The sequence below is a fragment of the Gorilla gorilla genome, chromosome 6 (assembly GCF_029281585.2).
Source record: "Gorilla gorilla gorilla isolate KB3781 chromosome 6, NHGRI_mGorGor1-v2.1_pri, whole genome shotgun sequence".
Lineage (NCBI taxonomy): Eukaryota > Metazoa > Chordata > Mammalia > Primates > Hominidae > Gorilla > Gorilla gorilla.
In genome coordinates, this window is record NC_073230.2 from 97667458 (window position 1) to 97694635 (window position 27178).

Here is a 27178-nt window from a genome sequence, read left to right on the forward strand (position 1 = left end):
TAGGTGTGTGTCCCTTTTCACCTTTTTATTTTAGCAAGAGGCTCTAAGAAATACACCTTTTAAAAACTCTAGCCACAGCAAGCCTATAACAAGGCTTCAAACATATGCACTTCCACACAAAATCACAAACTGGGCTTTTATAAATTTCTTTCTACAAAAATAAATAAGAGAAAGTAATAAAAAAGATAAAGCCTTCATACAGAATTGCAGCAATTATATCCCCACAGCTACACTATAACCCAAAACTTTGCAAAGGCTTTGATTATTGAACCATGGCTGAAGTGAATAATTTGCTTTTCACTAAGAAAACAAGCACATTCATTCTCACCACAATGGAGAGAGGCAGTTTTAATTAAACCTTATCAAAAGATGAATAAAGAATAAACTCAATACCCATTCCACAGAACTCTATTTTCATGTTTAGTTTAAGCTTGCCATGTTCATGCAATAATTATCCACTGTCCAAGGAATGCCAGAGTTTGTTAATGTTGGTAAAGATTTAATTAGCTCAATTATCTGGAGAGTATTGAAGTGAGGCTCAGCACAGTACAAATTTCTTCAGGCTTTATACATACCTCTCATCAAAATACATGAAACTGAAATCTAAGTGAACAAAAGACTCTTACTCTAAAACTCCACAATTGAAACAGTTCCACACTTCATAATTTTATTACTCCAATTAAACACACACACACACACACACACATACACACACACACACACACACACCCCCCACAAGTCTTTAGAAGTAGAGCTCATAAGTGAGGGCTTATCTTGGTGTGAGTGTGTGTGTGCGTGTGTGTGTGCACAGTGCATGTAGTTAACTTCCTGAATCTGTAAATATGTTCTTAGAAAGTTAATTAAATCTGCCTTTTAGATAAATATTAACATCCAAAGCACGGTCCTTTAAAAATTTTTTATTTTTTCAATGTAGCCTACATATTACTTTTTTTTCCCAGAAAGCAAGGCATTTTTAAATAGCATTGAAAACACAGTAATGCAGATAACTGTTTCAATCTGTCAGACACCAAGGACAGATAGTAGGGTTCATTTCAGAAAACAGATTGGCCCCCAGCGGCCTGACCTTCCTGGTGGGAAAGAGAACACAGCACTGTGCTTGACAAGCTCAGCAACAAAGAGGTATATTCAGGTCCCCCTAATTCAGACACGCTTCTCACAGGGGAAAATGCAAAGCTGGAGAAAGAAATGCACCACTTCCAGCAAAGCAGAGTTTACTTAGATCAGAGACAAGCATTTCAACCATAACAAAAAATAACATATTTAGGAAAGCAGCAAGCACAATTCTATCCACAGTTATAAATTTAGAAAGCTCTAATTTGGGCATTGTCAATGTCTTAGCTTCCAACTTCACCTGTGATCCACACCCACTAGCATTATAACATCAGTGGGAATCCCAAAATATGATTATCCTGATAAAAGATTTCCTAATTATCAATGAAGAGGGCATAACTTTTCTCTTAGAAGATGGCTCATGCGAATTTCAAAGTGTGCTTTATCTTTCTTTTTATATGCTGCAAGTTTTGCCTTTATTTTGAAACCCAGATGGACATTTTCTTGTCTTTTAGACCCTTAAACAGATTTTTCATTACCTTTTATTTTGCATTTGTGTAGGGTCTTTTTAAGAAAGTTTCAAAATGAGACAAAAATCCAGCAAAAGAATAAAAAAAAACTAAAACAGTGATAAAGGAATATCCTTAATTCAGAAAACCTCAAGCTGAATTAGTTGCTCTATGTATATACGTACATATTTTTCAAAACTCCAATGTCAAGTTTTATTGTATATCCTACAGGATCCATTACAAGGAATGTTTAGTCTGTATGTTTATAATTTTATATATATAATGTGTTAAGATATCACATTTTTAAAGCATTAAGCTTCATGTGGAAGATTATAAATTTAAAAGGCACTCACAGATACCCATGTTACCCTTATAAACAAGTACATTGCTGTTTTTTAAATTCAGAGTCTGTTTTTAGTACATACTTTCCTGAACTGTAGAGATTACGGGCAGTAACGCTCAAATCAACTAGTGAAGCTGAAACAAGCCTTGACTTCTGACCCATAAATATCTGGATGATTAAACACTCCTCTTTGTAAATGTGTAGATTATTAGAAAAACTTACGGTGGAGAGTAGACCATGGTATACCACATAGAACATCATATTTTAGAAAAGAAGGCATAGTTTTGAAAACTGGACACAGATCAAAGTCAGAAACTCACATTGCCAGATAAAAGATAAGGCTGGTCGGGTGCTAAGACAACCTGAACTGCCAGAATAATCTGCCTCCATTTTAGGCATAAACACTTATGTATCAGAAAATGCTATAAGGAAATGGGGCAAAAATGATCCATGCCAATAAAAATTATTTTTTATCTGCCTCATTTTTTTTCAGCCATCTTCTTTAGGAAGTACACAAAGGTCTCTTTTGAGCTGGCAAAGAAAGACACAAGTTTAGGTTGGTTTTACCTGGTTTTCTAGCCTGTGAGCACTTTGATGGTATGACTCACTGAGTCCGGCTCTAAAAGACATCCTTGGAACTTCAGAGTATTTTGTGTAAGAACAAAGCGTGCTTGGGTTCAGTTTGCAACACAAGTCATTTTTACCACACAAATTCCCTTCTTTTGTGCTGGCAAAGGGGGATGCTTTGAGCCCTTTGGGTTTAGAAGATCTTCAAACAGACAATAGTGTGCAAACAACCCTCAAGAACGTAACTTTGCTAGGACAACCTCAAGGCTGAGACCAAGGCTTTGAGAAAGGCCCCTTCAGCTGATTTCCTTCTGCTCTTCACCCTGAACAAAGCCTGACTGACAATACTGAAATCTCCCTCTTTGGATTAAACCCTCTTTGCAGGAAAAGTATGCAAATGCTATATATACATGGCTCCCTTGTCTGAGGCTACTCTTACCCGGCTATCTTTTCTCTGTCTGGCTCACCCTTGCAGACCATCTATTCCTGACACTGAGACCAGCCTTCCAATTCAATGTCTTTCACAGCTCTGACAGTCAGATCCCTGGGCCTGCCACTGCCTCTAAAAGGGGGCTCATTTAGTTGTAATTAACTATTCCCTGCATATTTCCTAAGGTATGGTAATTGTGCTAAAAGCCAACAAGTGAGGCATTCATTCTAGTTCTCATTTAAATCTTTTTTTTTCCCTCAGCAGTCTTCCCCGCTCTGCCTCCTTTTCACCCCCAACCCTCTGTCCCCCAGTTTTCTTTTTTTGTTCCTCCCTGGTAACATATCAAGTAAAGAGATGAAGTGAAGGTGGAAATTGAAAAGTACAGGAAAATAAACAATTCAAAAGGCAGAGCTTACTGAATAATGAAGCACTGCATGGAAAGTTACAAGTGAAAGAAAATTTAAAATGAAACACATTGATTTTTTTGACAGAAATATATATGTATACAAATATGTAAATACATACATATTTGAATACTACATAAAATGGCCAATTTAATAAGCTGGTTCAGGGTCTCAAGATATGTTTGTATATACACACAACAAAAAATTCTATAAATTATTTTTTTTTTTTTGAGACAGGGTCTCACTCTGTTGCCCAGACTATATAGTGCAGTGGTGCGATCTCGGCTCACTGTAACCTCTGTCTCCAAGGCTCAAGCAATTCTCCTGCCTCAGCCTCCCGAGTCACTGGGATTACAGGCACATGCCACTACTGCCCAGCTAATGTATACATTTTTAGTAAAGACAGGGTTTCACCATGTTGGCTACTCTGGTCTCAAACTCCTGACCTCAACTGATCCACCTGTCTTGGCCTCCCAAATTGCTGGGATTACAGGTGTGAACTACCATGCCCGGCCTAAATTCATTTTCTTAATAGAAATTTTCTTCTCAAAATTTATTTGCACTCTGCACTACAAAGAGTACAAACAAAAGATAACGATTTTGCCTTCCCAGTCTTTCTACCCCTTAGCTGCAGATAAGAAATACATAAGGTCAAGAATATTAATTTCTGACCTTTTGCAAATAGTTCAGGTCTGGGCAAGCGGACAGTGGACCTCTGAGGACTGTAGCATGTTCTTGCAGGTAGGTCAACAATGCCATGATCAGGAGATATTTAGGGGATGAGGTGAAGTGATAAAACAATTATTTACCTCAAAGACTTTCCATTAGCTACAAGCTGTTGAGCTATAGTCAAGTGGATCAAACTGGAAAATAGTCATGGCTGTTTGCAACATCTCCATCCTCTCAACCCACAAAGCAATGTTATAGAATTAGTCTTGGCATAGGAAAGCACGTATTGTTTCATTAAAAAGACTCAATGCCCTCCCCCCACAAAAAGCCCTCACCTTTTGAAAAGCCCATTGAGATCAGCAGCAGGTGGAGAATCCGGAGTCCCAAATTCTTATGCCGACAGGACTCCTTTAGCTCCCCTTTTTGCTTTTGGCTAAATTATGTTTCTATGATATCTCTTAATCATCTGGGTACTGCTATTTCTAGTATTAATTTATCAGCATTTCTTAGGGGTAACAGAAAGTACTTTAAACGTTAACTCATGGAATGCCCTGTGGTTGTAAAATGAGCTTAGCTTGCGTAGTATCTGACTCTTCAACATAGATCTACAGAGGAGAATCTGGTAATGAGACAGCGTCAAAGAACTTCGACCCATCCAAGGGGACTCTGAGGTTGGAATATAGTGACAGCCTAATATGGCTATAAAAATGTAAATTAACTTTCTTAATTATACAATAAAATCAGTAAAACCATTTTCTCTGTTAAAGTAAGGACACAGCAGTTCAATATACTTCCTTTCACTCATATTTCTTATGTATAAATTTTATATGTACAAGCAAAATATTCTACTTTCACTTTATCCCATGTATTTCTCCATGTTACTTGGCTTAATAACTTCAATTTTCAAGACTGTATCATATTTCATCTGCTTTGGTAAACTTTAATTTACTTATTTATTTTTAAAATATTTAAATGGTCTACTCTGTTCTTAACAATTTGTTTAATCTGTTTTACATTAGTTGTTTCAACATTTTTTTCATTGTTATCATAATTATCCCTGAAAATTTTAGTTACTAACCATTAAGGTGGTTTAAGGAATTTGGTTAGACAGACTTTAATATTGTCAAATACTTCACAGTGTATTTGAGTTTAGGCAAAACTGGGCCTGAAACTACAGTTAACCCTTACAGGGACTTAAAGTACATAGACAGGAGTATGAATTTATTCATAAAAACACTTTTGCACACCAATTGACTGCTGAGTATACAAGACCATGAAGATACTGAATTCTTAAACATTTCTTTTAACTTTGAAAATTGTCTTAAATTTTTATCCCTAGAAACTCGCTTTTCCATTTTTTGCATTTCTCCCAAATGATACCAATGTATCTTAATATATGAAATATTATATATTCACAAAATTTAAATTAAGGGGATTGTTATTCATTTTACAAAAGATATGTGAATAGAAAAGGCATATTCTTTAACTTAAAATAATTTACATATTACTTTTAAGAAACACGTTGTAATATGCTGATAAATGTATAATCAAGAAACTATGTCTATAACAGAGTCACAACACAGTTGCAGTCACTTTTGCAACCTCCTCCAGCAAAATTAATTTTTCCCTCATTTGCCCTCCCATATAGCTTCACGCAAAGTTCTGCTGTACCCTTTATCATCCTGAAATTTAAAATGTCATGGCTGGAGGATGAATAGAAGGAGAAGAGTAAGTGTTGGTAAAATTGCTAACATCAAATTAGGCATAAATGTGAATGGAATCTTGTTTATTTTCTTTACTTAATTTCAAGACATGATCTAACATAATAAGTTCAAAGAAGAAAAAAAATACATCTTCCTTTAGCATTGTTAAATGATTCCTAAAGGATCTCTCAGCTTGAAGATGTTTTGGTTCTTCTATCTGTGACCAGGAAGTCATACATATTTTCTATGGGCAACAACATGAAAATCCAAACTCTTTAGCATGTCATTCAAGACCCTCAGAATCGGGCTTCAAATGACTTTCTCTGCGCGTGTCTTCTCACTCCGTATCTCCCAGCCCCTTAGCTCTATCAGATCAGTCCCTAGAGATGCTGCACTTTGTGACACAGCTTTGCTCTTGGTGTTTGTTTCCTCTTTTTGAAAACATCCTTCTCCTCCTGTATGCCCATGCAAAATCCAATGCCTTCTTTTGTTCAAAATCTCTTCCTTTGGAAAAACTTCTGCTATCTCCTCGAGCAAAATTAATATTTCCCTTATTTGCTCTCCCATATAGCTTCATGCAAAGTTCTGCTGTACCCTTCATCATCCTGAAATTTAAAAGACTGCATTTGTGTCCCTAAATTGTGAGTGTCTTGAAGCTGGAACTGTCTTCTTACTATTGTCTAGTAGAGCACCAATATAGTGGTTGCTGAAAAACAAACCAACCAACCAACCAACAAAAAAACTTCCTAAAAGAACAAGAGATTGGTGTATGGTGAGTTGGTTGGATATTCACTAAGTCAATCAATATTTCAAAAATATTTAATGGGCATAGATTATGTGCCATGTGAGGAGATGGGAAATATAATGGTAAAATGAGGATAAAACCGTAAATGAGTTCTTGTATTCTGGTATTTAGATTCCAGTGGGGAAGAAAGACAAATGAACAGGTGACTTCAATACTGAAGGGCTACACTTGCTTTGTTCCCAACATCTGTAAAGTAGCCACATTTTATTCATGTTTACAAAATATATTCCACACGCTGTCAGATGCCCTTATAAATTCTATCACTGATCCTGAGTCAAAGGCTGGAACATCTCAGGGTTCTTAACTCAGACATTCCCCGCTTTGTTGGTGACTCTTTCTCCATTTCCACCCATTTTCATTTAGAAAGTTGAAGCCTTGAGAGTAATTTCTCTCTTCGGATTCTGACATTAGACAGCCCTGTTGTCAGTTCAGTTACCATTTAGAGTTCTTTCCATTTGACTGAGAACCTGTCCCAGATCTCCAGCTTCTCTGACTTTACATCCTGGATATCACGTTGGCTTTAAAACCTTATCTGTGTTAATGTAGTGATCAAGGTCAACATCTCCAGTGATAATTTATGTGGATATCATGTACTTCTTGACATGAAGTGGTGAAAGGGCATCTCATCTTAGTGGTATTCTTCTCCAAAACCCATAACCCCCATCTAATCATGAGAAAGCATCATGAGGGACATTCTGCAAAATACCTGAACAGTACCCTTCAAAAGCATCCAGGTCACAAAAAATAAAGTTAATATTAGGAGAAGGTGGGTTAAGGACATAATCCTCTGTACTGGCTTTACAACTCTTCTAAAAAATCTAAAAGTACTTCAAAATAGAGTTCAAGAAACAAAAACAAAAAAAAAAATAAAAAACTAAAGAACACAGCCCTAATCTGACTGACTGCTACTCAGGTTGAGCAGATATTCTGGATTCTGAAACCCCAAATGCACCCAGATTTCCATGAGTTACTTCATGGGAGCTGGGCGGGAAAAGACCCAAGTCCCTTTTTCTGACATAAAGTTGAATTTATGCTGTGTCTAATAGGAGCTATCTGAAAGCCTTTCTGAGTCCTATAAGCAAGCTATGTAAAATGGCCTGATGATTTAGTATCATATGGCCAGAGGCTCTCCATGTGAGGTCAAACTTGATGCATATAAAAAAGGAAAGTCACAGCCCCTAAGATTAATATACAGTAAAAGTCTCTCAAGATTTGGCCTACTAGTCATCAAGAGGATAGTAAATAATGCTCTATTGTAATTTTCAGATGATACCTGTGTGAACACAAGAATAGGGATTTTTATCTATTGTACACTAGAAAAATTGAGATATTAAATCGAGAGATCCAGAATCATTTCATATAGCAAAAAAAAATTTGTGCTGAATAGTAATTTCTTCAAGAAGGAAAATGTTACCAACATAACTTGTATGTTAGAGTTAATGCATGACACTTGTGAAATAGAGCAGTGTTTCTCATACTTTTTTATCTTAGGACCCCTTAAGACTCTTAAAAGTTAAAAGGAACCCCCTAAGAACTTTTGCTTCTATGGTTTGTAGCTGCTGATACTTACCATATTCAAAATTAAAACTGTTAATTAAAAATATTTATGTGAGAACTCATTACATGTTAACATGAAAACAGAATTTAAATAAAAATAACTACATTTTCCAAAGAGAATTAGTGGGAGGAGTGGCAGTGCTCTACAGTTGTGCAAATCTTTTTAATGAGTGGCTGGATAGAAGAGAGTTGGGTTCACAAATATGTTTCTACATTAAATCTATTATAATACATTGTTTTGGTTGAAGCAAATGACAAAAATATGGGACTACAACAGATAAGTAGTTGGAAAAGAAAGAAGTATTTTAATAGCCCTTTCAGATATATTCTTCTTTTACAGTACAACAAAACTCAACAAGTGGTAGTTTCTTAAGGGTTAATTGTACCAGGGAATCTGAAACTATATCAATGAACTCTTCGTTTTCTGTTACCTTAATATCTATTGGTTTATTTTAAACTTTCAGTGAATATTTTATCCATGCATTATTTTGCTAACATGCATTGATCATTTGGAAAACACTGATTTAGTGAGTTATGCAGGTATTTCAAAGGTTGACACGTTTCACTATATAATATCAAAAAAATCACATTTGTTTATATTACCACCAATCTCATTATCACTGTCCAGTTCACAGTGGCAAATAAAAGCTACCCATAGTGTTCTCAAATTCAAATTTTCTATTGAAAGCTCTAATTTTATCAACAAATTACTATTGGTTTTTTGCTTTGGTGATGAACTCATTTTTGGTTCCTTTCTGAGAAGATGTCTGCCAAATACCCAAGTCTGAATAACCATAGTTTTTCCTGTCAGTCATTCTTTCAAGTAAAAACCATATGCCTGGAAAAAAGCAGTTAGTTCAGCTTACAACTCAAACAACTGTACAAGAGTTTTCCTTGAGACAACCATGGTAACTAGGTATCCAGTGGAAATGACTTAGGCAAACTTCCCATTTAGTCACACAGTAGTATATTAAGAAGACATTTACCTAAAAGTAGAGGTTTAATAAAATCAATACTTTTAACTTCCTCATCAAGAATATTATTAAGTGAAGCTTTTTCCACCCCCTCCAAAATTGAATTGTGTGGTTGTGAAGACACAGTCCCCAGGAATACAGTTTAGAGTGTCACTGCTTTGATTCATGCTAAGGAGCCAGCAGTTTTACCCTCCATTGCTTTTGCACCACTAGTGCAAATGTCAACACAGTGTAAATGGCAAAGAATATCTTAGTGTTATTATGAAAACAGTTTTGACCCCATGAAGGCCCTGGGCATGAAGCCCCTGGGGATCCACATGGTATATGGACCACACTTTGAGACCTGCTGACATAAAAGACGATGATAAAACTATCATTTCTTTTCTTTAGTATCCAGGGACCTTCTCTGAGGAGAACCCACAAAACTGAAAGTAAGACTTTTAACACATGGTTACTCAATCCACAGAGTTGTGGAAACGTTCAACAAAGAGTATGATAAACATAAGAATGTCAATATGTACCAGCAATTAGTTAATGGAGAGGAGATGGATTGAGAAGAATGTAAAATAGTGGAGAGTCTAAGAAGTCAGTGAGTGCAGAGCTGACTTTGCAATGCGGAATTGAGAGGAGGGGCTGGAGAAAAGGGTAGGCAATGAGACCAGGCATGCACAAACACCACCAATTCACCCCTGCAGTCTGCAGGGCCAGGAGCCTTCAACTTGCCTGTCTTGAGTGGTAAGGGCTTCTTACTTAAAGGTACAGACTGGGAAACCTACTTGTTACTTGTAGACAACTATACCCAATTATTTTATTATAACTTTTTTTGACAATGTTTTCCCTCAAAGTGGTTTGTTTATTTATTAATCTAATAAATCTGTCAGTTATTAACAAATTGGGTTTCTGTGAAAGAAAAAAAATCTTAACATTAGGTGAACCATTTCAGACAGCATTCTATAAAAATTTTGTTTTCAAGGCCAGCTTCTGGACCACACAATACAATTCCCAAATGAGGGGATGAGTGGATTCACACTGATGTTTAAATTTTTATATTTGACAGAACTAATGCAGTATATCTTGACAGCTATATACAGTAGCTTAATGCTAAGCTTTTTATGCTGAATACAGAATGGAATGAATTTTGCACCAGTGTTTTGGACTAGGAGGTTTTAAGATTCCTATTCACATTACACAGCAGTCTGAGGCTGCTTGATAAAACAAGCCTTGGCTATTTAACAACTGCCTCATAAAATGTCTCAATATTTAAGAGAAACCCAAGGCAAAGACATTTTGAAAATATACATTTTAACCAGAATCTGGATGCTAAGTAAACATCCTTTAGTGTTCAGCCAGAAAGACTTGCAGCTGTGGCATTTGTGACTTAACAAGATGAAGATCTCCATGCCAAAAGATAAATGATATCATAAAAGTTTCTTATCAAAACAAAATACGTTTTCGGATGGAATTTATGTTTAAAAAAAGGCTTTAAACAAAAGCTCATTTGATACATTGTAAAAATACTGGAAGCCTTTAATTTGGAGTTTAGTATGAATACATGCGAGGCAATACTATTTTCTGTTTTGCCACTGTGTTCTCTTTTTATAAACTGCAGATTAATTTCCTCTATAACAGCAACTTTTTAGTTTAGTTTTGTTTGTAAATAAGGTTACTGTAAATTGTTAACTTTATAGTAGAATATTAAATTCTAGATGAATTGACATGTAGGCAGCAATGAAATTGGAGAACTTCTCCTTTAAAAAAAAAGAAGTTAAAATTTTAACATTGTACCAAAATAGGACACAGTCATATTCTAAAATGTACATACATTTTTTCACATGGATTAGACACAAATCTCCCAAAGGGCATGTGGTCTCTTCTATCAATGAGACTGCACGTGAATCCGGAACCCTGGTTTGATATGTGCAGCCTAGCTAACCACTGAGTATAAACACCAACCCTGTTATAATTCAGTATGCAACTAAGCTAGTCTTCCACACTAGCAGAGGGGGGAAAATCCCTCTTATTTTCTAAAGTTGCCCATCTCTATCCGCTTCTGTCGAATTGCCACAATTGCCCAGATAAAACATTTGAGAGTATGTCAGCTTTAATTAATGTAACATGACCTGATCATTTCCACAGTTAAGAATAAAGAAGTTTGCTTTCTTTAAATCCAAAGCTCAACCTGGAGATTATGCTAAGTTGCTTCATTCATAGTCCACACTCCTCTGCTCATGTCAGAAGGACAGCATTTGTCCCCTCTAGTGATAAACAAATTATACATGAAATCAATTCCACTTCACAATCATTTTCCCTATTGGGTATTATCTTTCCTTCCCTGCTCCCTCCAGTTAAGCCCGCATCCTGTAACTTGCTAATGAGCCAAGAGCTTTCTGTTCCAGGTGGCACCCCCTGCCTCGAAGTCATGACATTTCCCATTTCGAATGCTGCTGGCATTTTTCGACAGCTCCTGCTAACTAGCCTTTTTGACCTGCACTAAGAGGAACTCATCTGATCGAATCCTCTAACCTGCCAATCATTCCAGCAAATGATCTTCACAGTCACTCCCAAGGCAGGAATGGAAGGAAAAAAAAATAAAAAAAGGAAAAGCGAGTGAGAGAATGAGGGAGTAGGCAAGCGGCTGCCTCTGCAGCTACCTAATGAGAATACTTTAAGTCTCTGAGGCAGCTGAAACACTGAAAAACTGGTGGGAAAATTAGGACACAACTGAATGCCTGGCTCTGTAATTACTGATTTCTTTCCATCCTGAGATCATTTTGAGAGCAACACCTCTGAGATGTGCCAGTTTCTAAAGAACACAAGATATATCCCACCTTACGTAGAGAAAATAGATTTATTTCTCCTGCCACTATCAATATGCAATTCTCATAATCCCACTCTGTCAAACAGCATCCTTTGCAGAATTAATTATGTGCTATAAGCTCGTTAAGTGTGCATTTGTAAACTAGGGATGATGATAATATTTGCCACAGTGAAGAAAGAACCTCTTTTTTTCTCAGGCATATTTCAAATGTTCCCAACATTTAGGGGTGTTAATTTTTACATATTCACATAAAAACAAACAGGTATGGTGGAGGTTGGTAGGGCACCAGGGAGGATTAAATTCTTGACACTGACAAAAAGAGGATAATCTGGGCATTCTTAACTAATAGAGGTGAAATAATTTTTTTCCTTCCAGATTTTTCCTGCCTGTGCAGAATCAGTTTATTTAATTATATTTAAACTTAGTGGGGCCTTGGCCCACAGAATAACCCTATTATTTTAGGAAGAATGATCCTGGAGATGGTTAATTTGGCAATGTATCACAACTCTAGGTATCTTAATATGGAGTAGATTTGTTGACCAAGGAAAGATACAATATAATTATGTGTTATCATTATACCATTGTATGTAATAATGTAAAATAAATACTGTACATGATTTAATTGCACATTATAATCACACATCTTTCCCCATTTATAGTAATTAGGCCAATAGCCCCATTTACAGTAATTATTATATGTAATTGAGGGCATTTTACTAATTGCATTGAAAATGATAATCCAGAGCAATTAAAAATCCAAGGGCACTATACATAATGCAAACTACATTAAGAGAATGGTGATGATTTAAAGGGAAAAAATTCACCCAAATATTGAGGTTAACAGTTCAGTATTTGATTCCATGCTTAGCATACAGGGTTATTTTTATAATGAGATAAATTTCCACCAATGACTCTAACTTTTGTATTTTTTTTTCTAGATTGTGTACCTTATTTCCCTAAATGGAAAAGTAACCTTTGATTAATCTATGATGTTATCTTCACAACTCAAGGACTGATGAAAAATTATTCTTTTTGGCTGTATGAATGGTGTGTGTTTGTGTGTGTGTGTGTGTGTGTGTGTGTGCATGCGTTGGTTAGCAGAGAAAGCAGCTATCCTAAATTCCAAAAGATGCTCAGTAAACCATTCATTTGCACAACCAATTTGATCCTCTTAAAAGCTTTATTCACAGAAGCAATTCAGAGTATTGCAAACTTTTTGTTAATTATACTTGTAATACTTTAGCTAAAGTGTTTAACTTTGTCTATCAGAACATATTCAGGTTGCAATTTTCATTACATTTGCTATCTGTCTAGAATTTTAATGTGTTTAAGGACATGAAACCCTGGCTCTTGTCCCCAGGCCCCAGTGTCTAGCCCTCCCTGATCCCACTCCCCATTTCTACCCAGACAAAGCTCCCATGTGAAGAATATCGCAGAAGGAGTGACGAGTATCCATGGGACAGCGGGAATAGTTTCCAGCTTCTTTTTGCCTTTCCTTCTCGACATTGTCATTTAGACATTGTCCTCTGTGCATTCAAATGTCATCCCAGACCATCAGCCCACTTCAACTCAAACAGCCTCCTTTTATGCTTAGACACTTCTTAGAGTATCAGCAGACCACAAAGACTGTCTAGTGGGACTCAGCTGCTATACTGGTATTAATAATACAATACAGTGCACTTAGGGCATAGACAATTCCTTCTGTATCCCAAATTCATAAGAATCAACATTAAATGAAAAGGAAAAATACAGCACCTGAACTGATTCTAACTACTTTCTATAAATGACTGCTAACTTCCTTGTAATAAATATTGTGGTTACTAGCCACATCACAGCTTGGGCCCACTATTCATAAGAAAGCTTCACTCATATTATGCTGCTGGCTAAATAGTCCCTAAGAAATTAATTTGGGTTTTCAGAAGTCAGAAGATGCAGGTGCTATTCCCCCCACCCCTCACCATTTTGAAAGCTCGTTTGACCTGGAAATGCTGAATCACAAAAATATAGTCAATTTTCAAGGATCCATAGGCTGATGAACCAATTTGTGAAGCATCAACCAGTTTCCTCTATTTTAGCCACTTTGCTTTTTAAAACCTTAATCAGAGAAAAAAAAAAGGAAAAAAAGGGCAAAAATTTATTATTTTTATTAAAAAAAATCACTCTAAATTCTTTGTTTTTAAGAAAAACACAGTTAAATATTTAAAGATAATGGAGCTTCATTTGAGTAACATACATGGTTTAGTGAAACAATGTATGTGTGCACAAATTTGTATGTGATGGCAGAGAGAATTAATATGATAAAGCAAATGTAGCTAATGTAGTAAAATGTTAACACTTTGGGGAGAGTGGGTGAAGGGTATCAGGAATTCTTGTGCTATTCTTGCATCTTTTCTGTAGACATGAAATTATGTCAATATAAAAAAAATGCTTGAAGGCTGGGCATAGTTGCTCATGCCTGTAATCCCAACACTTTGTGAGGCCAAAGCAGGATGATCGCTTAAGGCCAGGAGTTTGAGACCAGCTGAGACGACATAGTGAGACTCCATCTTTACAAAAAAATTTAAAAATGATCCAGGTGTGCTGGTGCGCACCTGTAGTCCTAGCTACTCAGGAAGCTGAGGTGGGAGGATCGCTTGAACACAGGAAGTTCAGCCTGAGCAACAGAGCGAGACCCTGTCTCTTAAAAAAAAACAAATAACAAAATAAAACAAAACAAAACAAAAATGCTTTAAGAATGCATTCTGAAGGAAGCATGATACAACTTTATTTTCATTCTGCTTTGTGACCATCCCAGTAGGTGGTGAGAGCCTGCGAGTCCTCTGCCTACACTTGCATGGGGTTAGGGTGGTAGTGGTGCACAGTACAGATCAGAGTTGACCCAAAGAAAAGAAGGGGTGGACAGGCAGAGAAGGGACAATGAGGAGAGAAGAAACAAACTTGCATTAGCGTTTAAAGGATAGAACAGACTCCCCACGGTAGACAGGAAGCTAAGGTAAGGTGGGGTGGAGGTGAGGTAAGGTGAGGTGGGGAAACTAATAGCATTCCGGCCTCTTCTCCTTTGGATATTCATAATATGCATCATGCATTTGAGATTCAAAGTGCTGTCAATTTCCCAAATAAGATATATTTTTTAATTGGCAGTCATGTGGGGGTAATGGTAACAACTAGGGAATCTTCCAGATGAAACCTGCAAAGAACACTAAGGTTTGTTTCCCCCCTGAGCGTCATTTCAACAATTGTTGTCAATTACATGAGATAACAGAAATAATAAAACTGCAGATGTTTAATAGGAAAAAAAAATTGTAGGATAATGCAGAAAATGGCAGTTTTTGCAGGAAAAACCCCATAAATCTTCCTAGTACTGAAAGAAACCTAGATCTAACACTTGTGTTTCTTATATATTGAAAAGTGCTGATGGATATTATCTCCGTTTGTGTCTATAGTTGAGAAAATGCAACACACCTTAAAAGGACCTTTAGTCAATAGTTAAAAATATCACACAATGAAGATATCACACCATCAGAACTGGAGTTTCTCTCTGTACTTGCCTGATTTTTCACTCAGTAGTATACAGGCCAGGCAAGGCACTTTCCAGCTATACTGCTTGCTTTCCAAAAGCTTCTCCAAGTTTCTGAAGGGCTAAGCCCAGCGGTCTCTTCCAAATGCTTCCTTAAAAACAGGTTGGCCACCCAGTTCTGGGCCCAGCTGACTGGATCAGGGCTCAGAGCCTGACCTCAAGGCAGCCTACAGTCAGTCAGCAGTTTCTACGGGGGTGACTGACACAACAGCTTTGCTCTCTACTTCATGATGATGGCTACATCAATCAGAGCCACTCTCTGGGAGGGTTTGAATCTGAGGCAAAAAGAGGTCAGCAACAGACTGCCCCAGAAGTAGAGGGACAAAGAGAAATGATAATAAGCAGAATCCATGAATAAGCAGAAACAAGTCAGCAGAAGCCCTGAAGTGAAGGGAACATGAAAGCTGTGTTAGTTGATGCAAAGACAGAAAAAGTGAGCCGCCATAATGTCACAGCATGGAGGAGAGCAATAGGTGGCTGTTCTTTAGGAGCAGTTTCCAGAGTTGAGATGGCGGTTGAGATGGCAAACAGCTCTAGGTGGCCTACCGAGTAAGAACCACCATTCTACTAACGTTCAGACAGTGCTGCCACAGTCTTAAGCACCAGTGCATTGTGTTCTGTCTAAAAGCAGGTTTCTAAAAAAATCTTTATCTCATTTAATTAAATTTCCTTGAGCATTCTACTTTGTTTACCTAACAGCCTACTTACAGGAAATTACTGCTTAATGACCAAGTAGAGAGTCCGACACATTTTTTTTCATTATCATGTAATTCCTACATAATGTGGATTTGCAGAAATAAGAGGCTAAAAGGTAAGGAGAGGGTCACCAAAATATGCATGCAGTTAACTTTTTGCAATTGAACCAAATAAAATTCTTTCATGCACTAGACAAACATTTGTAAATTTATTAGGAATGGGGTCTGTGAACCAACTGATTCATTGAAAAGAGATATTCCATAATGAGCACATACTATTTCAGAAAAATTACAAAACATATCTAAAAGAATAGAGACCTTTCTTATCCCTTATATTTAGCTAAAGGAGAAGTAGAGTGACCATCACTTTCTATGCCAGTTTACAGTAAGTGGAAAATTAAGCTCACCAGAGGGATGTGTTTGGTATCACTGCATGCAAAAATAAGTCATACTAATGGATGTGGTATTCAATACAGCTTCCAGTCTCTTCCTTGGGGAAAATTTCTATGTATATTTAAGGCTCTCTCAGACTTTAGAAGGGTCTTACCCATCAGTGCTGATAAAATGAATTAGAAGAATCTATGAAATCTTTACTAATATCTTTAGAAGATAACAAAATGTAAGAAGCACAGTATTTTGATAATCCAGTGGCACCTATCCCATTTTTAACTTAGGTGTTTATGGTTTTCTTCTTATTTAATTTGGTTACAAGACTCTGAAACCAAAATTGCTTTCTGCTGCAAAGCCAAATGCATCTCATTAGATTTTCCACTAAGACCAATTTATGCAAATCTGGCATTATTAACTAAATAATTGAAGTGACCTTGGTATGCAAGGAAAGAAATAATTTGGCATTGAGGTTTGGAAGAAAAATTAGGACTTGAAACATTCTTGTCTACTCAGTCCTCTATCATTTCAAAGACAGAAGTAATATAATGCATTTTCCACATTTACCTCCTTGTAACTCCCCAAAGAGAGGTGGTTAAAATGCCGGCCGGCCCACAGTTTTAGTCTCCTTCAGCCCCCAACCCCCTTGGCCTCCCTCTCCTTCCCAATCTCTCTAGGCATTACAAAGAATTGGGACATTTGAGGAAATTTAAGATGCCAAAGCCTTCTCTAAACAGTCAATGAATTCAACAGCAACAGCAAAATCAAAGTCTAAGAAATTACAGATTTTTCTCTAAGGATACCTTATCTACATAGACATTTTGCTCTATAATGTCTATATGATATTCAGTATTGGTCAGAGAAAGGCCATTCCACAAGATATAATAGGCCAATAAATAGGCTATATTATTTGATCTCAAAGATGGTCCCATTTATTTAAAAACTCCACAAAGGTGAGACATTAAAATAATTTCTTTTTCTGCTGACTGACAGAAAACTCTTAGAATCCATCTTCCCTGTAGCTTTTCTGAGAAATTGAGTTGTTTCCTCAGCATTATGTTGAATCATGCTGAGGCATTTGGATGGGAAGAAAACTACACCAACAATAATATTAAAGCTTTATTGGGCCAGGCGCGGTGACTCATGCCTGTAATCCTAGCACTTTGGGAGGCCAAGGTGGGTGGATCAACTGAGGTCAGGAGTTCGAGACCAGCCTGGCCAACATGGCAAAACCCCGTCTCTACTAAAAATACAAAAACTAGCCAGGCGTGGTGGTATGCGCCTGTAATCCCAGCTACTCGGGAGGCTAAGGCAGGAGAATTGCTTGAACCCAGGCGGGGGCAGAGGTTGCAGAGAGCCAAGATTATGCCACTTCACTCTAGCCTGGGCAAAAGACTGAAACTCTGTCTCAACAAAAAAAAAAAAAAAAAAAAAAAAAAAAGCTTTACAAGTTGATGTGAAAAAGGCAAACCTCATAGAAAAAATATTTGTATTGCTATCAAATAATTCTAGAGGAAAAGCTTCTACTGTGTTATAACCTGACATCTAGTTTAAAAAATATATGTGAAGAAAATACGTTTTTACATTTTTGTAAAGGCTTTTATATACTGATGACTGTAGTTCTGAGCACCTTTTAAAAAAATCTCTTTTCAATTAGCAACCTTTGAGACTTTCTCAGCAACGCTTCTGTCCTGTGAGCTTGATTTGATTTCCCAAGGAGGAGCTGAGCTGAAACACGTTCTAGCAGCTTTGACTGGCTGGGCTCAGGTCAGAGGATCTCAAAAGAGCCAAGAAGAGGAACACAGCCTTGCAATTGAAATTCAGGCTTGCTTGTGTGCATGTGTGTATGAGGCAGCAGCACAAATAAAGTCCACTTTTTGTGTTGTTCCACTGAATTGGTGAAGGGATTTATAAAGCCGGGGCCCTCATTATGATAATGCAGGTTAAATACTTTAAAAAAACATATGCTGTAACCCTCATGAATTAAAACCATTCTCAATACCAGGAGGTAGCTTGTCAAAAACCTAGCCCCACTCTTTGACCAATTGAAATTCAGAGTGGGAGTACAAATGCAACCGAGAGTTGTGCTTTTTATTCAACAGGGAGAAATAACATGAAGAATGAAGACTCTTACCTATGGAGTGGCAAGTTTAACAGTAACATCTTCTGTCATTTATACATCATACTTTATCTGGAGATCTTTTATCTCCAAATCATTCATAACTTTCCACCATGCCCCTGATAGGCCAAAATTGACCCCTATGTTGAGGTATTCAAAAGCTAAGTCCAGAAGTAGCTCAAGATACTGGCAGATTACCCACAAGACAATGTGTACAGTTTAAAATTTGCTCTCTTTACCATGCTATCAATTTAGCCTGCTAACATATTTCAAACTAAGAGAGGGAGGAAGGAAGAGGAACTACTGCAATGCTGCATATATCCTTTGAGTTACTTGAACACTTTTTATTTTATTTATTTACTTTTTGAGACAGGGTCTGGCTCTGTCACTCAGGCTGGAGTGCAGTGGTGCAATCTCAGCTCACTGCAACCTCAGCCTCCCAGGCGCAAGCCATCCTCCCACCTCAGCTTCCCAAGTAGCTGGGACTATAGGCACATGCCACCACCGCGCCCAGGTAATTTTTGTATTTTTTGTAGAGATAGGCTTTCACCATGTTGTCCAGGCTGCTCTCAAACTCCTGAGCTCAAGCAATCTGCCTGCCTCGGCCTCCCAAAGTGCTGGGATTACAGATATGTGCCACCATGTCTGGCCTGAACACTTAATTACTGAATATCAGAACAAAGACACACTTTTCTCTACAAATCAGCACATAAAAAGCCTTCTCCACAGTAACATTTGTTCTCTATTTGTTTCAGAGACTTGTGTTACATTAAGGGTGTATATGTATATAAAATATATATATATATATACACACTATATATATATATATATACACACTATATATATATATATATATATATATATACACTAAAAATTTTCCAAAAATACTAGGCATTTCCATCTGGCAATCAAGAAAGATGGCCTTTTCAGAAGTTGCCATCCCAGGCTGGTCACTACGTAGCACACGTGATGTGATGTGATGACTGGGCCAGGCTGACATGGCTAGAGGTTGCCAAGTTTAGATTATGCTTCCTATCTGCAGAATAGTAGAGGACAAAGAATTTGATAGTGAAAGAGAAAAGCTTCATCATGATAAGGTCCGTACCAGGAGCCAGACAGGAATCAGAAATAGGTGAAGTGGCCCAGATGGGAGCTAAACTAAACTGGGGAGTCTACATCCCCTCCAAAGGAGGCAGCAATGATTCAGTTATACGCAAACACTTCTGGTAGGAATGTGAAGGCAATATTATTGCTAGAGTTGCTTATTTTTCAAGGAAAACCAGAAATCTAGATTTTGTGTATAATCTCCCCATTTTAAAATGAGAACAACTAATTAGAAAAACTGCATGGGCAAAACAAAGTAGGTCTGTGGCTTAGATACAGCCCAAAGTGAACCTTTTTCTAATCTCCATGAGGAATGTGAGTAGTTAAGATGACTTGCTTATAACTAAAATGGTTTGCCTATGACTACATAAATAAAAGCATAAGTATAATTTTAGTTAGAATCTAGTAGGTGCCTGAAAATACGGAAATAACTGAGTGCATTCTATCTCAATAGAAGTTCTGATGAATGCCATAATGCACACAAGAGACTCATAGGATAGTTGGTGAAAAAACGAGTCTGAAATATTTCACTTAAAGAACCCGTTCAATATCCATTAAATATTACTTTCCAGGTAAAGCAGGTCACCTTACCTGTGTGCTCTTGAGAATGTGCTGCTTGTCAGTGCTTGCTGTTTGATAGACTTTTGCCATAACTATTGTTTTTCCCAAAGGCCCGCATGCTTTCTCCAGCTTCTGGTTGCAATCTCACATTTGGGACAGTAAAAATAGAAGACACTGTGGACAGAATATGAAGTTTTCATTTATATAGTTATAGATATTTATAATCATGTTTTTTAAAAAAAATGGAGACTGAGATGCAAGTTTGGATGCCCAGCACACTGAACATCATGGTATGTTTTGATCTTTGAAATGCCAGGTGGTCGCAGGCACACACACATTTGCAAACATATAATAGGATGGTCTGTCTTTCCCTCAGAACCACAGCTCAGACTATCTCCCACATTTCTCTGATCTAGAACAATGAACTTAGATTGGGAAACAACATATTTTGCCCTTCCTTTGTGCCATTCTCTCATTCATTGGAAAAATATTTATTGAGCCTCACACTGTTCTGGGAATTTCAGAATCCTGTACTAAATAAATCAGAATGAAAGGAAATCCCTGTTGTTATAGAGTCCAGTTGGGGGAGACAGGCAATAAGCAACCAAACAGATATAATATATTAAATAGTGGTAAATGTTATGAAGAAAAATAAAGCAGAGAAGAGAAACTGGAAGTTTTAGGGTGGAAGGAGGTCAGTGAAGTCTCTCCTGAGAAGGGACATTGGTGGAGAGAATCAAATGAGGTAAGAGGGCAAACCATGCATATGTCTAGAGGGAGAGCAAGCACAAAATATAAGAAGAGGAAACAGTGAGAGCTGACTTTAAGGAGGCAAGAAGAGAAGCAGGCAAACCAGGTAGGAGGCAACTGTAAAAATGTGGGTAAAAGATGGTGAGTGACTGAGGGCAGAGTGATAGCAGTGAAGTGAGGAGTGGCGTGCGTGATCCTGGATATACTGTGAAGGTAGCAACAACACGGTCTGTGGAAGAACTGAATGTGGAGTGGAACCAAAAAAAGATGAGTTAGGGATACCTTCCATCAACTGGAAGAATGATGCTATTTATTGACAACGGTAAGACTAGAGAAGGCGCAAGTTTGAGGGGAAAGATGAGTTCCGTTTTGGTAAGATTAAGTGTGAGAGGCCTACTAGATGGTCAAATGGAAATGTTGAGTGTCAGTTGGATATGCAAGTCAAGTCAGGGAAGACAGGACTGGAGATGGATATTTGAAAACTGTCAGTGTATAGATGATATTTAAATCATGAGATGGGATGAGATCATCTAGGCTCCAGGGAGTCCATGCATATAGACAGATCTGAGGATTCAGCCCCAGGACACCCTAATGTGAAAGGTCTGGCAGATGAGGAGAAATCAGCAAAGGAGTGTGAAGAGGAGACTTTAGTTTTCTAAACTAAAGGAAAGCAATGAGAGAATACTCTCCTGGAAACCAAGCGAAAGAAGTATTAGTAGGAGGAGATGGTTGTCAGTTGTGTTGAATCTTCGATAGGCTGGGAAAAGACCAATGGATAGAGACTTCGAAAGCCAGGCGTTGTGGACACAAAAGCCTGGTTGGAAAGGATTCAACAGCATGAAAGTCTACGAACTGAAGGTAGCAAATCTTACATCTGAAATGGGTGCACCTGTTTTATTTTTAAAACGACGGCATAGAGCTACATTAAGAGCATGATGCTGTTCTAGGATGATATACAGAACATATACAGGAATATGTGGGAAAATCGACAAACTCTAGAGCTAGAAAGGTCCCTGGAGACTACTGTGTCCACCTCACTTGCTCCTTAAGTGAGAAATGGGAAGCCCAGAGAGACTAAGGCACTTGTCCAAAGTTCCCTGGCTAGTTAACAGTGGAGCTGAAGCTGCAATCCAGGTGGTCTGATTCCCAGTTCAGTGCTCTTCACACTGTACCGATTTGTTGGCCTTCTTTCACTGAATTTGAGTTTTGTGAATTAGCAAATGAGTGTAATAAAATCAAGGACTCTGTGCTATGAAGTGTATTTTGTTCATTTACTTTGACAAGGGTAGTTCAGCTTCAATTATTTATGTAACTTGATACTATATGCAGGAGAATGCCCTGTGGTGTATTTGGGAAAAGTAATGAATTTCTTCTAAATCAGCCCGCCTTTTACTTCCCTGCAATTAAATCTTTGAGAAGAAGTGGGACAAAACTGTTGGGGTTTCAGGACAGAGGGAGAATGACAGGGTGCCACCAGAATTAGCCAGCTTTAACAGCCACATCCCCAGATAACTGTACCATTATTCTTGCTTTCTGCTTTTATAATTCCTGCTTCAGTGCCACACTAATACATTACCTCTAAATTTTGGTACTATGTAACCTGATGAGGTTTTTAAGGAATAGTATACTAAAGAAAGATATTACATTATTATGTATTCTTCCAAAGCAAGTGTCTGACATAAGCCCGTAATTTCACTTTTGTACGAATCTATGAAATGACTGCAGGGCTCTGTGTTACTCAGGCTCCAACCACACTTGATGCCCTTCTCATGGGGTCTGACATATTACACTAGGCCAAGAAGGCTCAAATCTACTTGTAACTTATTTTTGTTCCCATCTTCTCCTTTTAACCTGACTTTGCTTCCTGCTTGCATAAGTGTTTTCCTCTTGTGGAAATTCTTTAGAAAGTGCTATGAGCCATCTTTAAGAATGAGAGTGCTATGGATTGAATTGTGTCCGTCCTCAAATTCATCTGTTGAAGCCCTAACCCCTAATGTGATGGCATTTGGAGATGGGGCCTTAGGAGGGTAATTAGGGTTAGAAGAACTCATAAGGGTGGGGCCCTCATGATGAGATTAATGGCTTTGTGAGAAGAGGAAGAGATTGCTCTCTCCACCCTGTGAAGACACAGCAAGGTGCCCTTCACAAACTGAGAAGAAAGACCTTACCAGGAACCGAATCTGCTGGCACCTTTATCTTGGACCTCCCATCCCCAAGAGAAATAAATGTCTGCTGTTTCAGCCACCCAATCTACGGTATTTTGTTATTGCAGTGTGACCAAACTAAGACAGCGAGGTTCCTAAACTACAGCTTGGTTGCTAAGACAATCCATTTATTGGTTCTGTAACTCTTCTTTCCAGGTGGATCTCCTTCCAAATCTCCTTAAAAAAGAAGCACGTAAGGGTATTACAGGTGCTGCTGCTACTGCTGCCACCGCCACTGCTGCCTTTGCCCGACGGTGAACTTTTACAAGATTCTATGCTAATATGAAATTTAATTATAAAAATTTAAAAAACTTCTAAATATAGTCTGCAGAATACTAACCTAGACAATAAGTCACCCAAACCAGTCATTTCACTTAAAGAAACTAATTCCCAAAGTCTCCAAAGTCTGGGAATTCTTTGTTTTGTAAACATGTTTACAAGTACAGCCACGTTGTTCTAAATGGAAATGACTATAGTATTTAATACTGGGATTGTCCTTTCTTGCAACTGGATTTATGCTTCATAATGATTATCTTCTAGACACAGAAATAGCATTTCTGTAACTCAAAATTGTTACCGGAGGCATTTAGTAGAATCTTGGTTTAAAAATATAATGATTTTTCATCTTTATTCTCCCCCCTTCAAAAGGTTTCACTGCTCCTGATGTTTAACGTTATGCAAAGACGTGTTTCTGCCAATGAATATCGCCTTACGGTTATGCTTCTGCAAATAGCCTGCTGTGAGCTGATAAAGGGATTAATGCAGCCAAAATTCTTAATCTGTAAAATTACAAATTAAATTCTCATATTAAAAATACCACCCTGAGGTATTTTTTGTGGTTTTAATTCCCCTCTGGTGTTCTGCATACTTTGTGCTTGTTAATGACGGGGACAAGGCTGTCTCCCTTGGCAGTCTGCTGCCGAGTGATAATGTGTAGGCATTTACTCACTGATAGAAACTGGATTTAACCACTGGCTGATAAACTAAGTGGCAAGTGGGTAATAAGTCCATATTAACAGAAAAGTACTACTACAGAATTCAGAATTCATAGACCATCAAAATCCTGGCTTAAACTCAATCTTCAAGTCAGATGGGATTGAGATGTCACCAAGGAGGAGTGATACCAAGTTACAAGTTACACTAAATGGGAAAACAAACCATATGTTTGAGTGTGATGAGCCGTAAACTAGTGAGCCTATTTACAGCATTTTTGTTTTCAGTATAGAAAAACTATTTTCCCATAGGGATTTAATTTTTAATTTAAAAAAAATTGAGGATAGCTGTTGTAATAGTCAGTGAGTAGACTTTAGAAAGGGCAGAGTGTTGAGTAAATATGGGCTGGAAATACGTGAAATGTTAAGGAGGATTTGCTAAGCATTAAGGGGAGTAGTAGATTAATATATCTATAGTGACTTTAGGGTTAAAAAAAGTAATGAGAAATAAATGTGGGATATCAAAAAAAGATTTAGGATAGAAATACCCAAGAGGAGTTGTACTTAGAACTTAGTTCCAAAATAAAGGTTTATTGCCATCAAGGAGAATCCAATATTACGATGGGTGAAAGAAGTCTAAAATCCAAGATAATGAAGAAATAATCATATGTCTACTGTAAGTGATGTATACCAAGGATTAATAAACACATTATAAATATTAATGTATATATGCAGTATGTTCATTTTTAAGGCAATCAGAAAAGAGTATAGAAGAAATATCTCTAATTGTTCTTTGGAAAGAACATATCACCATTGAACAAAAATATTCTGACGGCAATAGTTTTTACAAAATTTCACAAGAATTCTGTTTCACACTTTGGAAGAAATCTGAGATCCTCCCAGCCATAAATCCTCCCCCAAATATTTAAAATGTAATTTTAAAAGGCTGTATAAATATGTAGACTTTTATAAAAACAAAACAAAACCCACCCAGGAATGTGTTTTAAAAGATTCAGAGAAGAGCTGTCTGTACAAATACCAAGAGTATTTGCAGTTAAAATGAATTATATGTCTTCAGTCTGTACATGTCAATTCAGTGCATTAGCCAATTGCCAACTCTGCTCCTCAGCTCGCTGCATAGCAGCCCTTTTTAAGGTTATTGTTACAACCAAGATGGTCTCTGAGAATCAAACAGAAATGAATCATCGGCTCCTCTGTGTACTGCAGCCGGTTAAAAAGTACTGTATGCATAAAGCACTAAATATGTAAATCATATTTTCCTTTTCCTTTATGACTGTTCAGATCATTTTTTTGGACACACACATAATCAAATACAAAGATGCACAGCTGCAGACTGCAGAGCAGAGATAGCAAAAAAGGAATCCATTTTCTTCCTGTGTCTGGTAAGCTAGCAAATGAATGGCAGGATTCCACTAAATATATATACACATGGCCCCCCTTCCCCTGTTCTCTCTCTCTCTCTCTCTCCACACATACACACACACACACGCGCACACACACACACACACACACACACCTGTAATGCACATACAAACATACATTACCTTATGTTTGTGGACACACAAATATGTGAATCTCTCCATACACGTTACATACAGATGCCAAAATAAAATGATGTCTCTGCTTGGACTGGATGTTGTGGATTTGTCATACTCACTGTCGGTGAGTTCCCATAGCCGTGGGGGCAGGTCACTAAAATACTCGTGGCTCAAGGCAGCCTGTGCCGACAGTCTGTTCTTTGGGGAACATTGTAGGAGCTTGGAGGCCAGGTCCTCTGCATGGTTCACATAGCTGAGCCTAAAAACATGAGCAAAAAAGAGAGGTCAGACCAAACAAGAAAATCCCACTAAATAAGACATAAAGCTTACCTAATTTTTCTGGATTTCAGTTTATTCCTGGCTAGAAAAACAAATTACCTGCTGAAATAAACAGAAGCAAAATGCATGTTGGTTCTCAGAGTATTTGTTACTTCAAACTTACTTTTACTCTAGGTATAACAGTATAATTGATTTAAAATATTTCTACTATAGGCAAAGGATTGATACTTTCAGAAAAGATAAAACTAGGTCCAGAGGTAGAAAATTTCAGAAGACAACGTATCAAATAATTATTAGAATTTGTTAATAGAATCTATGTACTACACCCACATCTGGACATATTTATAGAAAATTAATAACAAATACTAAAGAATTAAAATAAAACTGCTATTAAATTCTCCAGTTACTAAAGTTTCTTTTCCTCTAAGAATTTATATTTTCTTGCATTGAATATGAATTAACATTACCGAAACAGTGCCCTGTCAAATATCAACTATCATAATATTAATAAACAGGTTAGCAAAGGTGATGTGCTTAGATGATACGGGGCTGAATCAATTCAAGGTGACCTTTAAAACAACAGTAGATAGAATATATGTGTCTCAAGATTACAGAAAAAGGCATAATAATAAAGTCTTTCATGTGGTATAAGCTTTCAAATGGGTAGCAGCACTTCTCAGTCCAGCTCAGCCTTGTTTTTCATGGAACCTCTATTTCTCTACTCAGAGCAATCAAGCCTGGATAATTAATATAATAATGAAAATAAAAGTATTCCTAATAATGGCTACCATTTCTGGATAGTTGAACATGCGTCAGGCACTTTCCTGGGCACTTTTAACACTCGTATTTATTATAGTCTGAGAAGGTAACAATTGCTATTTTGTAGTGGTGGAAGCCAAGTAGGAGTCAGAGATGGCAGTGGATCACTTGGGTAGCAGGTTGAGGAGATTCCAATCCATCCAGAACTTCTTGACTCTAAAGTGGTTTGCATATGCCATGCTCTCTTTCTCTCACAGGTTATTTTAAAGGCATTTCCCAATGGACTCTCCAGTTTCTGAAACCCGGTGCAATATATACAGTGACTCTCAGAGGCAGCCAGAAGTGGGTGAGGGAGAGCTGCACCTTCCAGTAGGTATTTCTTTAAAAATCCTTGAAGCTACT

The 27178-nt window shown here is 37.4% G+C and overlaps 1 protein-coding gene across 7 annotated transcripts in view; it reads right to left on the bottom strand.

Moving 5' to 3' along the window:
* Positions 1–27178, bottom strand: part of CDK14 (cyclin dependent kinase 14) — a 635487-nt gene that overhangs the window by 68617 nt on the left and 539692 nt on the right. For all 7 annotated transcript variants that reach the window (XM_063708268.1, XM_019031337.4, XM_063708269.1 and 4 more), the window contains 2 exons: positions 25858–25997; positions 20324–20467 (listed from right to left, as the gene is read on the bottom strand). In XM_063708268.1, coding sequence (XP_063564338.1) covers positions 20352–20467; positions 25858–25997 — 256 coding nt within the window. In that variant the 3' untranslated portion in view covers positions 20324–20351. The remainder of the gene's footprint in view (positions 1–20323; positions 20468–25857; positions 25998–27178) is intronic.